This window comes from Balaenoptera borealis (genome assembly GCF_965194805.1).
Source record: "Balaenoptera borealis genome assembly, chromosome: 13".
In the NCBI taxonomy this organism is placed as follows: Eukaryota; Metazoa; Chordata; class Mammalia; order Artiodactyla; family Balaenopteridae; genus Balaenoptera; species Balaenoptera borealis.
Window position 1 is genome coordinate 85,619,297 of NC_138870.1, and position 22,443 is coordinate 85,641,739.

The 22,443-nt window shown below is 37.0% G+C and overlaps 1 protein-coding gene across 8 annotated transcripts in view; it reads left to right on the forward strand.

Moving 5' to 3' along the window:
• The window catches only part of ANO4 (anoctamin 4), a 460,570-nt gene that overhangs the window by 413,701 nt on the left and 24,426 nt on the right, over positions 1-22,443 (forward strand). For all 8 annotated transcript variants that reach the window (XM_082349613.1, XM_082349609.1, XM_082349612.1 and 5 more), the window contains one exon: positions 21,694-21,846. In XM_082349613.1, the coding sequence (XP_082205739.1) occupies positions 21,694-21,846 (153 nt within the window). The remainder of the gene's footprint in view (positions 1-21,693; positions 21,847-22,443) is intronic.

Genomic DNA, 22,443 nt, shown 5'->3' on the forward strand with positions numbered 1-22,443 from the left:
TAATTATTTTCCAGTTTGTGGGTCACCCACCCAGCAGGTATGGGATTTGATTATATCATGAAAGTGCCCCTCCTACAGTCTTGTTGTGGCTTCTTCTTTGTCTTTGGGTGTAGAATATCTTTTTTGGTGGTATTGTGTCTTTTTTGTTGATGGTTGTTCAGCAGTTAGTTAGCTGTGATTTTGGTGTCTTCATGAGAGGAGGTGAGCTCAAGTCCTTCTACTCTGCCATCTCGTCTCTAGGCCTCTACATATTATCTGTAGTTACTTTTGCACTACAGCAGCAGAGCTGATTAGTTGTGACAGAGACTTTATGGCCCACAAAGCCTGGAATATTTACTATCTGGCTCTTTACAGAAAATGTTTGTCATCCTGTGAGCTACATCAAGAAATAGGATATTATCAGTATCAAAGAAGGCTCCCTTGTTTCCTCTCCCAGTTATAACACCCTCCCCAACCACTTTCCTGACTTCTAATTTTGCCTTTTTTAAAAAAATCTTTATAGAAATGGAATTATACATTGTAAATGGGTTATTCCATTCAATATCGTATTTATAAGATTCTTCCATGTTGCTACAGGTAAAATTCGTTTTCATTTTTGTATAGTATTCGTAGAATGTGTACCTGAAGCAAAATTATGAAACAAGCGAGTTTGTCTTTGATACCCACCTCCATCTTTCCTTAGTCACATGTAGTTTTTTTTTCATTTCCAATCCCAGATACTTTCCATTCTATCTTTCTCCCCTCCCCTCACCAATCCCTCAATCCTTTCCCATATCATGAAATGGACTTCTGAGCACTGCTAAGGATTAATGAGCTAGATAGTTGCATTTTAATAAGAATCAAAGCCTCTGTCAAACTTGAGTCAAAAAAAAAAAAAAAAAAAGAGGCAAACTTACTTGTGGATGTGCAGGCATCAGTGTGCCAGTGGATGAACTAGTTTGTCAGTCTGCAGATCTTCTAGACCCCTAAAAACAGGAATTCACCACTATTTACCCATCCATTCTACTGGTGATAGATCTGTGAGTTGTTTCTAGGTTTGGGTTCTTACAAACAATATTGCTATGAACATTTTGGTACATGTGTTTTGGTTAACATTTGTCTGTATTTCTGTTGGGAATTTATGCAAGAGTGGAGTTACCAGTGGAGTGGCCATCATAATGTATGCATTTGTGGATCTTCAGTAGACACCTGCAAACAGTTTTCAAAACTCCAACTAGCAATATAAGAGCTTCAGTTATTCCACATACTCACTAAAACTTGTTAGTGTCAGTCTTTTTAAATTTTGGCCATTCTGGTTCGTATGTAGTAGTACCTCATCATTGTTTTAATTTGAAATTTCATGGCAACTTAAAATGCTGAATACCTTTTCATATGCTTCTGGTCATTTGGGTATCCTCTTTCGTGAATTCCCATTCAGGCCCATGATTCTGTTCTGTTTCTCTTTCTTAGTGATTTTAGAAGTTATTTATATATTCTGGATATGAATCATTTGTCAGCTGGACCTGGAATGTCTTTGGTAGGAAAGTTTCTAATTATAGATTTAATTTAGTTAATAGATATATGACTATTCAGATTTTCTATTTCTTCAAGTAACCATCTCAGTAGTCTGTGGTTTAGTTGTGTTTTTCAAGAAACTTATCTGTTTCATCTAAATTTTCACATTTAGTGGAATAAAGTTGTTTATAATACTCTTATTAACTTTTAATGTACATAAGGTCTGTAGTGATGTTCTCTTTCATTTATACTTTCATAGTTTGTGCTTTTCTCTTTTTTTCCTTTAACAATCTGGCCAGAGGTTTATTAATTTTTTCATTTATTTCTGCTCTTATTTCCTGCCTTATTCTTTCTTTGGGCCTAATTTTCTCTTTTCCAAACATCTTCAGATGGAAGCTTAAATCACTGATTTTCTACTTTTCTTCTTTTTCTAATTTAGGCATTTAGAACTATGATTTTCTCTATGAATACTGCTTCACAGCTGTATCCTATAAGTTTTGATATGCTATATTTTCATTATCAAGGCATTTGCTAATTGCCATTGTAGTTTATTTTTGACCTATGGGGTTTTTTTAGAAATGTGTTGCTTAATATCAAAATATTTGAGGATTTTCTAGCTATCCCTCTGTCATTGGCTTCTTACAGTTTTTTTTTTTTTTCCTTGTAGTTGATTTCTAATCTCATAGTGTTGTGGTCAGAAAAGATGCTTGATATGATTTCAATTTTCTATAATTTACCAAGGCTTGCTTTATGGTCCAGCATGTGATCTATCCTGGAGAATGTTCCATGTACACTTAAAAAGAATGTGTATTCTGCCTTCAGATGAAATGCTCTATAAATATCAATTAAGTCCATCTGGTCTAATATGTCATTTAAGGCCTGTGTTTACTTATTGATTTTCTGTCTGGATGATCTGTCCATTGATGTAAGTGGGGTGTTAAAATCCCCCACTGTTACTGTGTTACCGTCCATTTCTCCTTTTATGGCTGTTGGCATTTGCCTTATGCTCCTGTGTTGGGCACATGTATACAATTGTTATATCTTCTTCTTAGATTGATCCCTTGATCATTATGTAGTGTCCTTCTTTGTTTCTTATAGCAGTCTTTATTTTAAAGTCTAATTTGTCTGGTATGAGTATTGCTACTCCAGCTTTCTTCTGATTAACATTTGCATGTAATACCTTTCTCCATCCTCTCAGTTTCAGTCTATATGTGTCCATAGATCTGAATTGGGTCTCTTGTAGACAGCATATATACGGGTCTTGTTTTTGTATCCTGCCAGCCAGTCTGTGTGTTTTGTTTGGTGCATTTAATCCATTTGCATTTCAGGTAGTTACCAATATGTATGTTCTTATTGCCATTTTGTTAGTTATTTTGGATTTGTTTTTGTAGGTCTTTTTTTCTTCCCTTCCTCTTTTGTTTTCTTCTCTTGTGGTTTGACTACTATCTTTAGTGTTGTCTTTTTCTTTTTTGTGTGTGTATCTCTTGAAGATTTTCAGTTTGCGGTTCCCATGAGGTTTTGATATAGCAGTCTATATATATACAAGATTGTTTTAAGTTCCTGGTCTGTACATTTCAAATGCATTTCCAATATCCTGCATCTGTACACTCCTTTTCTCACAGTTGCTGGTTTTGATATCCTATTTGTATTTAGATGGTTTCCTACCTTTACTGTATGTTTGCCTTTACTGGTGAGCTTTCCCATTTGTAATTTTCTTGTTTCTAGTTGTGGCCTTTTCTTTCCACCTAGAGAAATTCCTTTAGCATCTGTTGTAAAGCTGGGTTGGTGGTGCTGAATTCTCTTGGCTTTTGCTTGCCTGTAAAGCTTTTGAATGAGAGCCTTGCTTGGTAGAGTACTCTTGGTTGTAGGTTCTTCCCTTTCATCACTTTAAATATATCATGCCACTCCCTTCTGGCCTGCACAGTTTTTGCTGAGAAATCAGCTGATGATAACCTTATGGGGATTCCCTTGTATGTTATTTGTTGCTTTTCCCTTGTTGCCTTTAATATTTTCTCTTTGTCTGTAATTTTTGTCAGTTTGATTACTGTGTGCGTGTTCCTCCTTGGTTGTATCCTGTATGGGCCTCTCTGCACTTTCTGGACTTGGGTGACTGTTTCCTTTCCCCTGTTAGGAAGTTTTCAGCTATTATTATCTCTTCAAACATTTTCTCAGGCCCTTTCTCTCTCTCTCTTCTCCTTCTGGGACCCCTATTATGTGAACGTTGGTGCATTCAATGTTGCCCCAGAGGTCTCTTAGACTGTCTTCATTTCTTTTCACTCATTTTTCTTTATTCTGCTCCATGGCAGTGATTTCCACCATTCTGTCTTCCAGCTCACTTATCCGTTCTTTTGCCTCACTTATTCTGCTGTTGATTCCTTCTAGTGTATTTTTCATTTCAGTTGTTGTATTGTTCAACTCTGTTTGTTTGCTCTTTATAGCCTCTAGCTCTTTGTTAAACATTTCTTGTATCTTCTTGGTCTATGCCTCCATTCTTTTTCTGAGATCTTGGATCACATTTACTATCAATCATCAATCATTACTTTGAATTCTTTTTTGGGTACATTGCCTATCTATCTATCTCCACTTCACTTAGTTGTTCTTCTGGGGTTTTATCTTTTTCCTTTGTCTGAAACATATTTCTCTGCTGTCTCATTTTGTCTGACTTTCTGTGTTTGTGGTCTCCATTCTGCAAGCTGCAGGATTGTAATTCCTTTTTTCTGGTGTCTTGTCTCCTGGTGGGTGAGGCTGGTCTAAGAGGCTTGTGCAGACTTCCTGGTGGGAGGGACTGGTTCCTGCCTACTAGTGGGTGGAGCTGGGTCTTGTCCCTCTGTTGGGCAGGGTCATGTCTAGGGGTGTGTTTGTTTAGAGGTGGCTGTGTGCTCAGGAAGACTTTAAGCAGCCTGTCTGCTGATGGGTGGGGCTGTGTTTCCGCCCTGTTGGTTGTTTGGCCTGAGGCATTGCAGTGCTCATGCCAATGAATACTCCCTGTTACCTCCACCACCAGTGTCCTTGTCGCTACAGTGAGCCACAGCCACCCCCGCCACCCCAGGAGACCCTCCAAGACCAGCAGGTAGGTCTGGCCCAGGCGCCTATGAAGTCACTGCTTTTTTTTCTGGGTCCCAGTGCACACAAGACCTTCTGTACACCCTCCAAGAGTGGAGTTTCTATTTCCCCTGAAGAGTTCCTGCAATCTAGCCCCACCGGCCTTCAAAGCCAAATGCTCTGGGGGCTCCTCCTCCTGATGCCAGACCCCCAGACTGGGGAGCCTGACTTGGGGCTTATAACTCTTACTCCTGTGGGAGAACCTCTGTGATATAATTATTTTCCAGTTTGTGGGTCACTCATCTGGTGGGTATGGAATTTGATTGTATCATGAATGCACCCCTCCTACCGTCTTGTTGTGGCTTCTTCTTTGTCTTTGGATGTAGAATATCTTTTTTCATAGGTTCCAGTCTTTTTTGTCGATGGTTGTTCAGCAGTTAGTTGTGATTTTGGTGGTTTCATGAGAGGAGGCAAGCTCAAGTTCTTCTACTCCAGCATCTTGTCTCCAACTGGCATCAAACTTTTTTTTTCTTCAATTCTACTGTGGTCAAAGGATACTCTGTGTTATTTTAGGCTATTAATATATGTTGAGATTTGCTTTATGCCCTACATATTGACTATTTAGATAAGTGCTTCAAGTGTGTTCTGCAGTTGTTGAGTATAATGTTCTGTGTCTATCAATCAATCAATTGGCAAGGTTGATTAATTGTGTTCAAATCTTATATGTCCTATTAAACTTTGTCTATTTTATCTATTAGTTACTAAGAAAAGGGTGTTAAGTCCACAGTCAATCTTGGAATTTTATCTTATGCTCCTTCTAGTTCTGTCACCTTTTACTTTATATATTTTGAAACTGTGTTGTTATGTGCAAACAATTTAGGATTATTCTAGCTTACTGTTGAGTTGAAATTTTATCTTATTTAAAGCCATTCTTCATCTCTAATAATGTAATATTTTGAAGATGTGATGGGCAAGAGGCTAAGGAACTAACTGTAAAACCTCCCCAAGGACAGAACTGAGCCTCTCGTGGTCTTTCAGGGCCAAGATAAAGGCCCACCACGTTCTCAGTCACAGCCAGAGAGGTGGACTGAGCTTTACAAATTTACTGTACCCCATTACCAGCCTGGCTTAACACATGACCACATTGAAGTGATCCTCTCCTTCTTTAGCTGCCTAAGAGCAACATGAGGAACCTTTTCTGCTGGAAAAGAACACTCAGAGCAGAGATTAATAACTTGTTCTTAAAGGGCCAGTAGTAAATACTTTAGGCTTTGGGGGGCCAAGAGGCAAGATTGAGGCTATTATATTTTAAATGGTTGTATAAGTATTTATATAACTACTTAAAATGTAAAAACCATTCTTAGCTCACAGGTGGGTTTAAAAAAAGAACAGAAACAAAGCAGAGAGCTATTCAGATTTGGCCTTCAGGCTGTAGTTTGCTGACCCTTGATCTAGAGCTTCTATATGTCTGTCTGGCATACAATAAAAGTTACTAGGCTTATAACCTATTGAAAGAAGCAAAGTAACTATAAATTCTTAACTGGGGAAGGTGTCTGTTACTTCAAATGTGAAAGCAGAAGTGCATATGGTCAAACACTGAAAAATCAAGGAAATACAGTGTTACGTAAAGAAAAATAATGTTGCACTCGAAGTGATAAAGAATTCAAAATAGATGTTATGAAGAAATTCACTGAGCTACAAGAAAACACAGGAAGGCAATTCAGTGAACTCAGGAATAAAATTAATGAACAGAAGGAGTTCTTTACCAAAGAGATTGAAATTGTAAGAGACCAAACAAATTCTGGAGCTGATGAATGAGATGAAGAATGCAACAGAGATCACAGGTAATAAGACAGACCAGATGGAAGAAGGAATAAATGACTTGGAGTGTAGGAATATAGAAATAATTCAGTCAGAAGAAGACAGAGAAATTAGATTTTTTTAAAAATGAAGAAACCCTATGAGAACTATCAGATTCGATCAGAAAGACAAATCTAAGAATAATTGGTGTGCCAGAAGAAAGAGAGAGAAGAGGCAGAGAGTTTATTTAAAAAATATTAACTGGGAACTTCCCAAACCTGGAGAAGAAATGGGACATACAAGTCCACAAAGCTACCAAAACACCCTATTACCTCAATGCAAAAAGACCTTCTCCAAGCACATTAATGAAACCATCACACATTATAATGAACTGAAAGGCAGCTAGGGGAAAAAACTAACCTTCAAAGGAACCCCAATTAGGCTGTCAGTGAATTTCTCAGCAGAAATTCTATGGTCCAGGAGAGAGTAGAATGACATATTCGAAGTGCTGAAAGATAAAAATTGACAGCCAAGAATACTTTATCCAGCAAAGTTATCCTTCAGCTATGAAGGAGAAATAAAGGCTTTCCCAAACAAAAGCTAAGGGAGTTCACCACCATTAGACTTGCCTTGAAAGAAATGTTGAAAGAAGTTCTTCAAGCTGAGATGAAAAGACACTAATCAGTGACATAAAAACATATGAAAATATACAACAACAATAAAGGTGAAAAATAAACAATCACAAAATGGTAACTCTGTATTAGAATGGTATATTAACCACTTACCTATACTATAAAGGTTAAAGGAAAAGATCATTAAAAATAACTATAGCTGCTATAATCTGTTAACAAATGCACAGCATAGAAAGAGGTAAATTGTGATATCAAAAATGTAAAAGGGTGGAGCCTTTGTAGGCAAATGAAGATAAGGTGCTATCAGCATAAAATGGACTATTTTATCTATGAGATGTTGTATGTAAGCTTATTGGTAACCTCAAAGCAAAAGTCTAGAGTTGATTCAACAAACATACAAAAGGGATAGACTGAGCATATCACCATGGAAAACCACCAACTTACAGAGGTAGGCAGAAACACAGGGGAAAAGGAACAATATAGATATAAAACAACCAGAAGGCAAAAGATAAGATGGCAGTAGTAAGTCATTACATATCAATAATCACTCTAAATGTAAACGTAAATGGATTGAACTCACCAATACCAAGGCACAGAGTGGCTGGATGAATTAAAAAAACAAGACCCAACTCAGTCTCCCAAGGCAATAGAAATAGCAAAAATACACAAATGGGACCTATTCAAACTTATAAGCTTTTGCACAGCAAAGGAAACCATAAGCGAAACAAAAAGACAACCTACGGACTGGGAGAAAATATTTGCAAATGATGTGACCGACAAGGGCTTAATTTCCAAAATATACAAACAGCTTGTACAACTCAATAACAAAGAAACAATAACCCAATCGAAAAATGGGCAGAAGACCTAAATAGACATTTCTCCAAAGAGGACATACAGATGGCCAAGAGGCACATGAAAAGATGCTCAACATCGCTAATTATTAGAGAAATGCAAATCAAAAGTACAATGAGGTACCACCTCACACTGGTCAGAATGGCCATCATCAAAAAGTCTACAAATAATAAATGTTGGAGAGGGTATGGAGAAAAAGGAACCTTTCTTCTGTTGGTGGGAATGTAAATTGGTGCAGCCACTATGGAAGACAATATGGAAGTTCCTCAAAAAACTAGAATTGCCATATGATCCAGCAATCCCACTCCTGGGCATATAATGGGACAAAATTATAATTCAAAAAGATACATGCACCCCTATGTTCATAGCAGCACTATCCATAATATCCAAGACATGGAAACAACCTAAATGTCCACTGACAGATGACTGGATAAAGAAGATGTGGTACATACATACAATGAAATACTACTCAGCCATAAAAAAAGAATGAAATAATACCATTTTCAGCAACATGGATGGACCTAGAGATTATCATACTAACTGAAGTAAGACAGAAAGAGAAAGACAAATACCATATGATATCATTTATATGTGGAATCCAAAATATGACACAAATGAACTTATCTACGAAACAGAAACAGACTTGTGGTTGCCAAGGGGTATGGGGTTGGGGGAGGGATGGATTGGGAGTTTGGGATTAGCAGATACAAACTATTACATATAGAATGGATAAACAACAAGGTCCTACTGTATAGCACAGGGAACTATATTCAATATCCTGAGATAAACCATGATGGAAAAGAGTATGAAAAAGAATGTATATATATGTATAACTGAATCACTTTGCTGTACAGCAGAAATTAACACAAACTGTAGACCAGTTATACTTCAATAAAATAAATTTTTGAAAAAAGACCCAACTATATGCTGCCTTTTGGAGACACATTTCAGCTCTAAAGACAAACATAAGCTCAAAGTCAAGGAATGGAAAAAGATATTTCAGGTAAGTGGAAACCAAAAGAAAGGGGAGGTACCCATACTTATATCAGACAAAATAGGCTTCAAGCCAAAAACAGCAAGAAAGAAGAGACAAATAAATTCATTATATAATAATAAATGAGGTCAATACACCAAGAAGATATAATAATCATAAATATATTTGCCAACGTCAGAGCACCTAAATATATTAAGCAAATACAGTTGACTCTTAAATATATTAGGCAAAAATAGTTGACCCTTGAACAACAGGTTCAAGCTGCACAGATTCACTTATATGCGGATATTTTTCAATAAATACATACTGCAGTACAACATAATCTGTGGTTGACTGAATCCATGGATGTGGAGCCACGTAAATAAAGGGCCGACTCTAAGGTTATATGTGGACCTTAACTGTGCAGATGGTTGGGGCCCTAACCTCCATGTTGTTCAAAGGTCAACTATATTAACAGATCTCAAGGGAGAAACAGACAACAATACAATAATAGTAGGGGACTTCACTGTCCCACTGTGAGTGACAGATAAATAATCCACACAGAAAATTAACAAGCAAACATTGGAACTGAGGCATACTGTAAACCAAATGGACTAAACAGACATATACAGAACATTCCATCTAATAGCAACAGAATACACATTCTTCTCAAATGCACATAGAACATTCTCTAGGATAGATCATATGATAGGATACAAAATAAATCTTAGCAAATATAAGACGATTGAAATCATACTATCTTTTCTGACCACAGTGGTATGAAACTAGAAATCTACAACAAGAAGAAAGCTGTAAAACATAAAAACATGTGGAAACTAAACACATTTCTGAACAACCAACGGATCAAAGAAGAAATCAAAAGGGAAATTAAAAATTATCTCAAAACAAATGAAAATGGAAACACAACATATCAAAACTTAAGGAGTGCAGCAGAAACAGTTCTGAGAGGAAAGTTTATATAAATTAATGCATATATTAAGAAATCAGAAAGATCTCAAACACTCTAACTTTACACCTCAAGGAACTAGAAAAAGAAGAACAATTTAAGCCCAAAGTTAGCAGAAGGAAGGAAATAATAAAGATCAGAGTGGAAATAAATGAAATAGAGACCAGAAAAACAATAGAGAAGATCAATGAAAGCAAGAGCTGGGTTTTTTGAAAAGATAAACATAATTGACAAACCCTTAACTAGACTAAGAAAAAAGAGAGGACTCAAAATTAGAGATGAAAGAGGAGACATTACAACTGATACTACAGAAATACATAGGATAAGAAGCTATGAACAATTATATGCCAACAAATTAGATAACCTGAAGAAATGGATAAATTTCTAGAAACAGACAACCTACCAAGACTGAATCAGCAAGAAACAGAAAATCTGAAAAGACCAATAATGAGGAAAGAGATTGAATCAGTAATCAAAAGCCTCCCAACACAGAAAACCCTAGAACCAGACAGCTTCACTGGTGAATTTTCTAACAATTAAAGAAGAATTAATACCAGTCCTTCTCAAATGCTTAAAAAAATTGAAGAGGAGGGAACACTACCAAACTCATTCTGCAAAGCCAACATTACCCTGATACCAAAACCAGATAAGGATACTATAAGAAAAGATAACTTTGGACCAATATCCCTGATGAATATAGATGCAAAAATTCTGAAAATATTAGCAAACTAAATTCAAGAACACATTAAAACAACTGTACACTACAACCAAGTGGGATTTATCCCTGGAATGCAAAATTGGTTCAACATACACAAATTTTTAAATGTAATATATCACATTAATAGAATAAAATATAGGAGGAACCAAGATGGCAGAGTAGAAGGACATGCTCTCACTCCCTCTTGTGAGAACACCAGAATCACAACTAGCTGCTGGACAATCATCAACAGGAAGACACTGGAACTCACCAAAAAAGATACCCCACATCCAAAGACAAAGGAGAAGCCACAGTGAGATGGTAGGAAGGGTGCAATCACAGTAGAATCAAATCCCATAACTGGTGGGTGGGTGACTCACAGACTGGAGAACACTTATACCACAGAGTGGTATTCACTCCCACTGGAGTGAAGGTTCTGAGCCCCACGTCAGGCTTCCCAACCTAGGCGTCCGGCAACAGGAGGAGGAATTCCTAGAGAATCAGACTTTGAAGCCTAGTGGGAATTGATTGCAGGACTTTGACAGGCCTGGGGAAAACAGAGACTCCACTCTTGGAGGGCACACATAAAGCAGTGTGCACATTGGGACCCAGCAGAAGGAGCAGTGACCCCAGGGAAGACGGAACCAGACCTACCTGCTAGTGTTGGAGGGTCTCCTGCAGAGGTGGGAGGGGGCTGTGGCTCACCATGGGGACAAGTACACTGGCAGCAGAAGTTCTGGGAAGTACTCCTTGGCGTGAGCCCTCCGACAGTATGTCATTAGCCCCACCAAAGAGCCCAGGTAGGCTCCAGTGTTGGGTTGCCCCAGGCCAAACAACCAACAGGGAGGGAACCCAGCCCCACCCATCAAGACTCAAGTGGATTAAAGTTTTACTGAGCTCTGCCCACCAGAGCAACAGTCAGCTCTACCCACCACCAGTCCCTCCCATCAAACCTCTTAGATAGCCTCATCCACCAGAGGGCAGACAGCAGAAGCAAGAAGAACTACAATCCTGCAGCCTGTGGAAAAAAACCACATTCACAGAAAGACAAGATGAAAAGGCAGAAGGCTATGTACCAGATGAAGGAACAAGATAAAACCCCAGAAAAACAACTAAATGAAGTGGAGATAGGCAACCTTCCAGAAAAAGAATTCAGAATAATGATAGAGAAGACGATCCAGAACCTTGGAAAAAGAATGGAGGCAAAGATCGAGAAGATGCAAGAAATGATTAACAAAGACCTAGAAGAATTAAAGAACAAACAAACAGAGGTGAACAATACAATAACTGAAATGAAAATTACACTAGAAGGAATCAATAGCAGAATAACTGAGGCAGAAGAACGGAGAAGTGACCTGGAAGACAGAATGGTGGAATTCACTGCCATGGAACAGAATAAATAAAAAGAATGAAAAGAAATGAAGACAGCCTAAGAGACCTCTGGGACAAAATCAAACACACCAACATTCGCATTATAGGGGTCCCAGAAGGAAAAGAGAGAGAAAAAGGACCCGAGAAAATATGTGAAGAGATTATAGTCGAAAACTTCCCTAACATGGGAAAGGAAGTAGCCACCCAAGTCCAGGAAGCATAGAGAGCCCCAGGCAGGATAACCCCAAGGAGAAACATGCCGAGACACATAGTAATCAAATTGGCAAAAATTAAAGACAAAGAAAAAATTTGGAAGCAACAAGGGAAAAACGGCAAATACCATACAAGGGAATTCCCGTAAGGTTAACAGCTGACTTCTCAGCAGAAACTCTACAGGCCAGAAGGGAGTGGCATTACATACTTAAAGTGATGAAAGGGAAGAACCTACAACCAAGATTACTCTACCCAGCAAGGATCTCATTCAGATTCGATGGAGAAATCAAAAGCTTTACAGACAAGCAAAAGCTAAGAGAATTCAGCACCACCAAACCAGCTCTACAACAAATGCTAAAGGAACTTCTCTAAGTGGGAAATGCAAGAGAAGAAAAGGACCTACAAAAACAAACCCAAAACAATTAAGAAAATGGTCATAGGAACATAAATATCGATAATTTCCTTAAATGTGAATGGATTAAATGCTCCAACCAAAAGACACAGGCTTGCTGAATGGATACAAAAACAAGACCCATATATATGCTGTCTACAAGAGACCCACTTCAGACCTAGGGACACATACAGACTGAAAGTGAGGGGATGGAAAAAGATATTCCATGCAAATGGAAATCAAAAGAAAGCTGGAGTAGCAATACTCATATCAGATAAAATAGACTTTAAAATAAAGTATGTTACAAGAGACAAGGAAGGACACTACATAATGATCAAGGGATCATTCCAAGAAGAAGATATCACAAATATAAATATATATGTACCCAACGTAGGAGCACCTCCATACATAAGGCAACTGCTAACAGCTATAAAAGAGGAAATCAACAGTAACACAATAATAGTGGGGGACTTTAACACCTCACTTACACCAATGGACAGATCATCCAAACAGAAATTAATAAGGAAACAGAAGCTTTAAATGACACAACAGACCAGATAGATTTAATTGATATGTATAGGACATTCCATCTAAAAACAGCAGATTACACTTTCTTCTCAAGTGCACACGGAACATTCTCCAGGATAGATCATATCTTGGGTCACAAATCAAGCCTCAGTAAATTTAAGAAAATTGAAATCATATCAAGCATCTTTTCTGACCACAACACTATGAGATTAGAAATGAATTACAGGGAAAAAAACATAAAAAACGTAAACACATGGAGGCTAAACAATACGTTACTAAATAACCAACAGATCATTGAAGAAATCAAAGAGAAAATCAAAAAATACCTAGAGACAAATGACAATGAAAACACGATGATCCAAAACCTATGGGATGCAGTAAAAGCAGTTCTAAGAGGGAAGATTACAGCTATACAAGCCTACCTCAAGAAACAAGAAAAATCTCAAGTAAACAATCTAACCTTACACCTAAAGGAACTAGAGAAAGAAGAACAAACAAAACCCAAAGCTAGCAGAAGGAAAGAATTCATAAAGATCAGAGCAGAAATAAATGAAATAGAAACAAAGAAAACAATAGCAAAGATCAATAAAACTAAAAGCTGGTTCTTTGAGAAGATAAACAAAATTGATAAACCATTAGCCAGACTCATCAAGAAAAAGAGGGTGAGGACTCAAATCAATAAAATTAGAAATGAAAAAGGAGAAGTTACAACAGACACCGCAGAAATACAAAGCATCCTAAGAGACTACTACAAGCAACTATATGACACTAAAATGGACAACCTGGAAGAAATGGACAAATTCTTAGAAAGGTATAACCCCCCACAAGACTGAACCAGGAAGAAATAGAAAATAAGAACAGACCAATCACAAGTAATGAAATTGAAACTGTGATTAAAAATCTTCGAACAAACAAAAGTCCAGGACCAGATGGCTTCACAGGGGAATTCTATCAAACATTTAGAGAAGAGCTAACACCCATCCATCTCAAACTCTTCCAAAATATTGCAGAGGAGGGAACACTCCCAAACTCACTCTATGAGGCCATCATCACCCTGATACCAAAACCAGACAAAGATACTACAAAAAAAGAAAATTACAGACCAATATCACTGATGAATATAGATGAAAAAATCCTCACCAAGATACGAGCAAACAGAATCCAACAACACATTAAAAGGATCATACACCATGATCAAGTGGGATTTATCCCAGGGATGCAAGGATTCTTCAATATATGCAAATCAATCAATGTGATACACCATATTAACAAACTGAAGAATAAAAACCATATGATCATCTCAATAGACGCAGAAAAAGCTTTTGACAAAATTCAACACCCATTTATAAAAACTCTCCAGAAAGTGGGCATAGAGGGAACCTACCTCAACATAATAAAGGCCATATATGACAAACCCACAGCAAACATCATTCACAATGGTGAAAAACTGAAAGCATTTCCTCTAAGATCAGGAATGAGACAAGGATGTCCACTCTCACCACTATTATTCAACATAGTTTTGGAAGTCCTAGCCATGGCAATCAGAGAAGAAAAAGAAATAAAAGGAATACAAATTGGAAAAGAAGAAGTAAAACTGTCACTGTTTGCAGATGGCATGATACTATACATAGAGAATCCTAAAAATGCCACCAGAAAACTACTAGAGCTAATCAATGAATTTGGTAAAGTTGCAGGATACAAAATTAATGCACAGAAATCTCTTGCATTCCTATACACTAATGATGAAAAATCTGAAAGAGAAGTTAAGGAAACACTCCCATTTACCATTGCAACAAAAAGAATAAAATACCTTGGAATAAACCTACCTAGGGAGACAAAAGACCTGTATGCAGAAAACTATAAGACACTGATGAAAGAAATTAAAGATGATACCAACAGATGGAGAGATATACTATGTTCTTGGATTGGAAGAATCAATATTGTGAAAATGACTATACTACCCAAAGCAATCTACAGATTCAATGCAATCACTAGCAAATTACCTATGGTATTTCTTACGGAATTAGAACAAATCATCTTAAAATTTGTATGGAGACACAAAAGACCTGAATAGCCAAAGCAGTCTTGAGGGAAAAAAACGGAGCTGGAGGAATCAGACTCCCTGACTTCAGACTATACTACAAAGCTACAGTAATCAAGACAATATGGTACTGGCACAAAAACAGAAACATAGATTAATGGAACAAGATAGAAAGCCCAGAGATAAACCCACGCACCTATGGTCAACTAATCTATGACAAAGGAGGCAAAGATATACAATGGACAAAAGACAGTCTCTTCAATAAGTGGTGCTGGGAAAACTGGACAGCTACATGTAAAAGAATGAAATTAGAACACTCCCTAACACCATACACAAAAATAAACTCAAAATGGATTCGAGACCTACATCTAAGGCTGGGTACTATAAAACTCTTAGAGGAAAATATAGGAAAAACACTCTTTGACATAAATCACAGCAAGATCTTTTTTGACCCACCTCCTAGAGTAATGGAAATGAAAACAAAAATAAACAAATGGGACCTAATAAAACTTCAAAGCTTTTGCACAGCAAAGGAAACCATAAACAAGATGAAAAGACAACCCTCAGAATGGGAGAAAATATTTGCAAATGAATCAATGGACAAAGGATTAATCTCCCAAATATATAAACAGCTCATGCAGCTCAATATTAAAGAAACAAACAACCCAATCCAAAATGGGCAGAAGACCTAAATAGACATTTCTCCAAAGAAGACATACAGATGGCCAAGCAGCACATGAAAAGCTGCTCAACATCACTAATTATTAGAGAAATGCAACTCAAAACTACAATGAGGTGTCACCTCACACCAGTTAGAATGGGCATCATCAGAAAATCTACAAACACCAGATGCTGGAGAGGGTGTGGAGAAAAGGGAACCCTCTTGCACTGTAGGTGGGAATGTAAATTGATACAGCCACTATGGAGAACAGTATGGAGGTTCCTTAAAAAACTAAAAATAGAATTACCATATGATCCAGCAATCCCACTACTGGGCACATACCCAGAGAAAACCATAATTCAAAAAGACACATGCACCCCAATGTTCATTGCAGCACTATTTACAATAGCCAGGTCATGGAAGCAACCTAAATGCCCATCGACAGACGAATGGATAAAGAAGAGGTGGTACATATATACAATGGAATAGTACTCAGCCATAAAAAGGAACGAAATTGAGTCATTTGTTGAGACGTGGATGGATCCAGAGACTGTCATACAGAGGGAAGTAAGTCAGAAAGAGAAAAACAAATATATTAATGCATGTATGTGGAACCTAGAAAAATGTTACAGATGAGCCGGTTTGCAGGGCAGAAGTTGAGACACAGATGTAGAGAACAAACGTATGCACACCAAGGGGGGAAAACCGCGGTGGGGTGGGGATGGTGGTGTGCTGAATTGGGCGCTTGGGATTGACATGTATACACTGATGTGTATAAAATTGATGACTAATAAGAACCTGCAGTATAAAAAAACAAATGAACAAACAGAAGAAAAACAACTAGTACTAAACTTTCTTTGGGTTATTTGTATGGAAATATGTTAATATAAATGTTTCAGACATTACGTGAAATTTCTAAAAATCTTATATGTTCTGGTGTAACGTTATAAGTCATAAGTCTAGTTACTTTAAAATGTATATCTCAGAAATAACTAAATTTCCTTGTCAATTGCATTATTATGAACTTTCATCAAATCTTTAACCATGGTCGTTTTTAAGTCTTTTGTCATTTACAGACAGTTCTGGGTGTACTCTGATGCTTTCACAAAAATGTTCCTATAAAAGGGTTTCATCTTCAAGGAATTCATGGAAAAGACTCTGACAAGTACAGGTTTCTGGTAACTGACTATACTGCTGAACTGAATGAATAAGCATTTTCAGAACTCTAATGGAAAACTGATGAACTCATAAAAGTGCTTACAAAAGATCAAGAGGAGAAAAAAAATGAATTACATGGGACTGAGTGAACTGATGAGGATGATTATAATTTTTGTGACTTTCTGTTTGAATTTAAAAAAAAATCCCACAAGGACTCAGAGGTAAAAAATATACAAATCAATTTTCACTGCAAAGTAAAGGAGCTGTTACAGCGGAGGATTACTGGAGTGAATGTCAATATTATGACATAGTATGAGTGTGTTTCGTGTTTGGTAATTGCAATCATTGTTGCTTTTGTTGTGGTTATCCATTTACAATGCTTGGTTTCAGTTTATTTATCTCTTGTAAAAAATAAAATACAGTGTGTGTGTGTGAAAGAAAAATGAGAGACAAATTAATCCCATCAAAATGGCAGATTCTTAAAAAGTCATAAGATGAAATTTTGCGAAGAACGAAGGGAAATGAACTTCTCGTAATTGCTTGTGGGTTTTAAAATTGGTACAACTGCCACAAGGGCAATTTGGCATATTTATAAAAAATCCTAGATGTATGCATTATCATATATCTGTCTTCCTGTGCTAGGTATTATGCTAGGTAGTAGAAGAGTGATGGATGGTAAGTGAAATATTATTCCTGCCTCCCTGGGAGGAAAGACAACTAAATAAGCAATCACAATAATGTGATCATTTCATGAAGACTATAAAATAGATTTTCCTATTTTTGCAATAATGATATCTGTGTATGTGTGCATGTAGAATATTAAATACACTAAAAGAATATATACCGGAAAAAAACATCCTCTAATGCGAAAAGCAGATAACTGACAACTCCACTTCAGACTCTTCTAGGAAATGACACATTTTGTCTTTTTTTTTTTTTTTCCCAAAACTATGGTTCAGAATTGAAGCCCTGAGTAGGTCCAAAGCTGTTTTGATAAACACCATCTTATTCTTGCTTGGGGACATCTTGTCCCTCCCCCCATTAAAATTTTAAGTGGTTTTGGACTTAAGTGGACTTGAGTTCCAGGACAGGCTTTGATTCTAATTATTAAAAAGAACTTGTACTACCAAAAAAAAAAAAAGAATAAAATATAAAAATCATGATTATCTCAATAAATGCAGGAAAAGCATTTGCAAAATTCAACATCCTTTCATGATAAAAACCTTGACAGATTGGGCATAGAACAAACTACTACTTTAACATAGTAGAGGCCACACACAACAAACTCACAGTTAACATTATACTCAATGGAGAAAATTGAAAAAATTTCCTCTAACATCAAGAAAAAGACAAGAATGCCCACTCCCACCACTCTTATTCAATATAGTACTGGAAGTCCTAGCTAGAGTAATTAAGTAAGACAAAGAAATCCAAATTTCTTTGGATTTCTAAGTAAGACAAAGTCATCCAAATCAGAAAGGAAGAAGTAAAATTATCACTATTTGCAGATGATATGATTTTACATACAAAAATCCCAAAGACTCAATCAAAGAACTGTTGGAACTAATCAACAAATTTCATAAAACTGCAGGATATAAAATCAACATACAGAAATCAGCTGCATTTCTGTATACCAACAATTAAGTATCTGACAAAGAAATTACCCCATAAACAATAGCATCAAAAACAATAAAATACCTAGGAATAAATTTAACCAAGGAAGTGAAAGACCTGTACAACAAAAACTACAAGACTTTGCTGAAAGAAATTGAAGAAGACACAAACAAATGGAAAAACATCTCCTGTTCATGGATTGGAAGAATATTGTAAAATGTCCATATTACCCAAACTGATCTATAGATTCAACACAATCTCTATCAAAATATCAAGGGCATTCACCACAGAAATAGAAAAAAAAATCCTAAAATTTGTATGGAACCACAAAAGACTCCAAATATCCAAAGAAATCCTAAGGAGAAAAAACAAATCCAAAAGTATCACACTTACTGACTTCAAACTACACTACAAAGCTAGAGTAATATAAAAACAGTATGGTACTGGCATAAAATTAGACATATAGACCATTAGAACAGAATACAGAGTCCAGAATTAAACCCTCCGCATATGTGGTCAACTACCTGTTGACAAGAGAGCCAAGAATACCCAATGAGGAAAGGATAGTCTCTTCAACAAATAGTGTTGAAAAAACTGGATAAACACATGTAGAACAATGAAATTGAACCCCTATCTTACACCACTCGCAAAAAGAACTCTAAGTGGATCAAAGACTTAAACATAAGACCTGATACTATACAGGTAAAGAGCCATAAAATTAAGACAAAAAAAGCTCTATGATGATAAGCAGAGTTGTGGGAGCTACAGAGGAAGCAGTAGTTAATTAAATGTGCCCACAAGAGGGCGCATTTGAGCTCACACTTGGAGAAAGAATAGAATTTCACCAGAGTATGAACAGAAACACTAAGTACATGACACGACCCCATAAAACTAGAAGTGTAGTGTGGGTGGGTAGAGGATTGTTTGGGACACCTGTCTGGGTCATGGGGCATGTTTGGACATGAGGCTTAGAAGACCCTTGAATGGCACGCAAAAAGTTTGGGATTTAGTCTACAGGCAACAAGAACCGACTGAAACATTGAGTAGGAAGGTGATGAGGGATGGGCTTTAACCAACATTAATAGTAGAGCAATGGGGGAAGGAGGAGAAAGCCTGAGGCAGAGAAGCCAGTTAGAAAATCAGAGTTTGATTTGGGGACAGTGGAGAGGAGGGACAGATGAGAGACATTTTTGAAGGGTAATTAATTTGGGGGACTTGGAGGCTATTCTCAAGGCTGAGCTAGCTAAAAGCTGGTTTTTATGTAAGACAGCTCTGAGGGGAGGTGGGGAAGAGGGACATGAAAGGTGGAGCAGGTTTAAGGATGAGATTGAGAGATTGGTTTGGAAAGTGCTGCTTCTGTAGCATAGCAGCAGACAACTGGTCAGGGTTAGAGAGAGAGAGAATTGGGAAACCTCATCAGACAGATAATAAAGTCATGAGAGCGGATGGACTCACCCAAGGAAAGAGGGAAGTCAGGAGAAAAGTGGAACCAAGGGAAAAACTGAAGGGAATGCCTGTGTCTATTGGTGGGTGAAGTGCCAACCAGCATAGTCACTGAGTATGAATGTAACCAAAGATGGGGGATACCCTGGAGGTGGCAGTATCACAGAAATGAGGTAAATGGACTCTTCAGGACTCTGGGACCATATCACCCATGTTAGAATTGCTTCTTAGTGATGTGTCTTGGGCAAATTACTTGACTTCTTTGTGCCTCAGTTTCCTCAGCTGTAAAATAAGGATAATAATAGTATCCACATAATAGAGTGGTTGTGAAAACTGAGTTACAATAGGTGAAGTAATTAGAACAGTGCCTGTTACATAGAAAATGGTGTATGTGTTAGTCATTGTTTTGTTGTTACTTTCTAAAATAAGGTTTTAAAAGTAAAAACAGTAGAAAATATGCAGTCATTCATTCAGCCAAGTGCTTTTAAAATTTTTTTCAATTATGCCATCTGGTTGTTTTGCATCAGGCACTGCCTTTTTAAAAACTTTTTATTTTGCAAAGTTGCAAACATAGTACAGAGTTCCTAAATACTCTTCACCTTGTTTCTCATAAGGTTAACATCTTACATATATATTGAAGCCAGAAAATTAACATTAATACAGTACTGTTAACTAATTACCTTATTTGAATAATGCCTGTTTTCCACTGTCTTTTTTTCTTGTCCATGACCCATTCCAGCATCCAACACTCCATTTAGTTGTATCTCCTTTGTTCCCTCCAGTCTATGACAGTTCTGTCTTTTTCATGATCTTAACATATTTTAAGACTACTAGTTTTGTAGAAGGTCCTTCCATTTGGGTTTATCTAATGGTTTCTCATGATTAGGTTGAGGTTATGCATTTTTGGCAAAAATTCCACAGAAAGGATATTGTAGCCTCCTCAGTACACCATCTTGGGGGTATGATGTCAATATGTCTTATTACTGGTGATATTAACTTGGATGACTCAGTTACGGTGATGTCTATCAGGTTTCTCCATAGTAAAGATACTATTTTTTCCTTTGTAATTACTATCATGTAGGGAGATACTTTGAGAATATACAAATCATTTTTTCAATATAATTTCCCTTACTAATTTTAGCATTCTTTGATGGCTCTTGCCTGTAACAATTACTACTGTGGTGTCTGACTAATGGTGATTTTCTATTTTTAGTCATTCCTTCTACATTTATTAATTAGAATTCTGTCATAAGAAAGAGCTGTCCCTTTCCCCCCATTTATTTATTTCAGTATATATTTATACCTGTATTTATTTCAGTATGGACTTGGATACTTAGTCTTTGGGTTGTAATCCAATACTATCCTTATTTATTTTGTTGTTCAGATTTTTCCAGCTTTGGCCATTGGGACCTCATTCAAGTTTGTTCTGTGTCCTATTGATGTGTCCCCATCATTTCTCAAGCACTTCCTAACTTTCTGGCATCACAAGATATTCCAGACTAATCTTGTCTTTTCCCTGCCATAGCTCTGGAATCAAACATTTCTCTAAGGAGCCCTGGTTCCTTTTATTAGAGAATGGTATTTAGAAAACAAGCTCTGGACTCTAGGTATGATCATTGCTCCTAGGATGCCACTGCTTCCAGGCTCAGGGAGGAGTACCTCTTTTTCAAGTGTCCTGGCCGTCTTTCTAGAAGAGATGTTCCCTGTGCTTTGGGGAAAAATATGGGTTAAAACAATGACACATTCAGATTATTATCCTTTTGAAAATAGTACTGGAAAACCAATACTCTGTTCTTTTTGCTTTTTCCTTCCCTAGTTCTCCAGTTTGGATTTACAACTATCTTTGTGGCAGCTTTTCCCCTAGCACCACTTCTGGCCTTACTGAATAATATAATTGAAATTCGACTTGACGCTTATAAATTTGTCACACAGTGGAGGCGACCTTTAGCTTCAAGGGCCAAAGACATAGGTAAGTTGGATTTGAAGTGTTTTTAAAAGATATTAACCACCTGGTAGATAAAATAAAACAGCTACCAGCTTTAGATTTTTACATATGGTTTCCATGTAAGATGACTCAACTAATTCTTGCAAAAGAATAACTGTTAGCTTTAAATAATATTAGATAACAAGTACAGCTACCTATTTGGAAATTTATAATTTCCAGTGCTAGAGAATTCGTGCTTAAATAGATTCTCAATTTGGTTGTTTCTATCCTAAGACTTTGGAATCTAAAAATTTGATTTATTACCACCTATTTCCTTTTTAAAGTAGATCTCCCATTTGCTTAACTTTGTTTTGCTCTTTCCTAAATGTTTGCCGGAGTCATAGGAAGCATGGTCCAGTTTTTCTAGAAGCAGAGATGGCCTTTGGTTTTTGACTAGAGATGCTGAGTTGAATCAGGTGCAGCCCCTCAAAAGCTGGCAGAGATCAGAGACTGTCTTTTATCCATTTCTGCATCCAGTGCTTAGGATAGGGCAGGCAGGTGCTCAGCCAGTGTGTGCAGAAGAGAATTCGGTGTGCATATGCTTAACTCAGTGGTCTTGGAACGTCCCAATGAAACAAACAC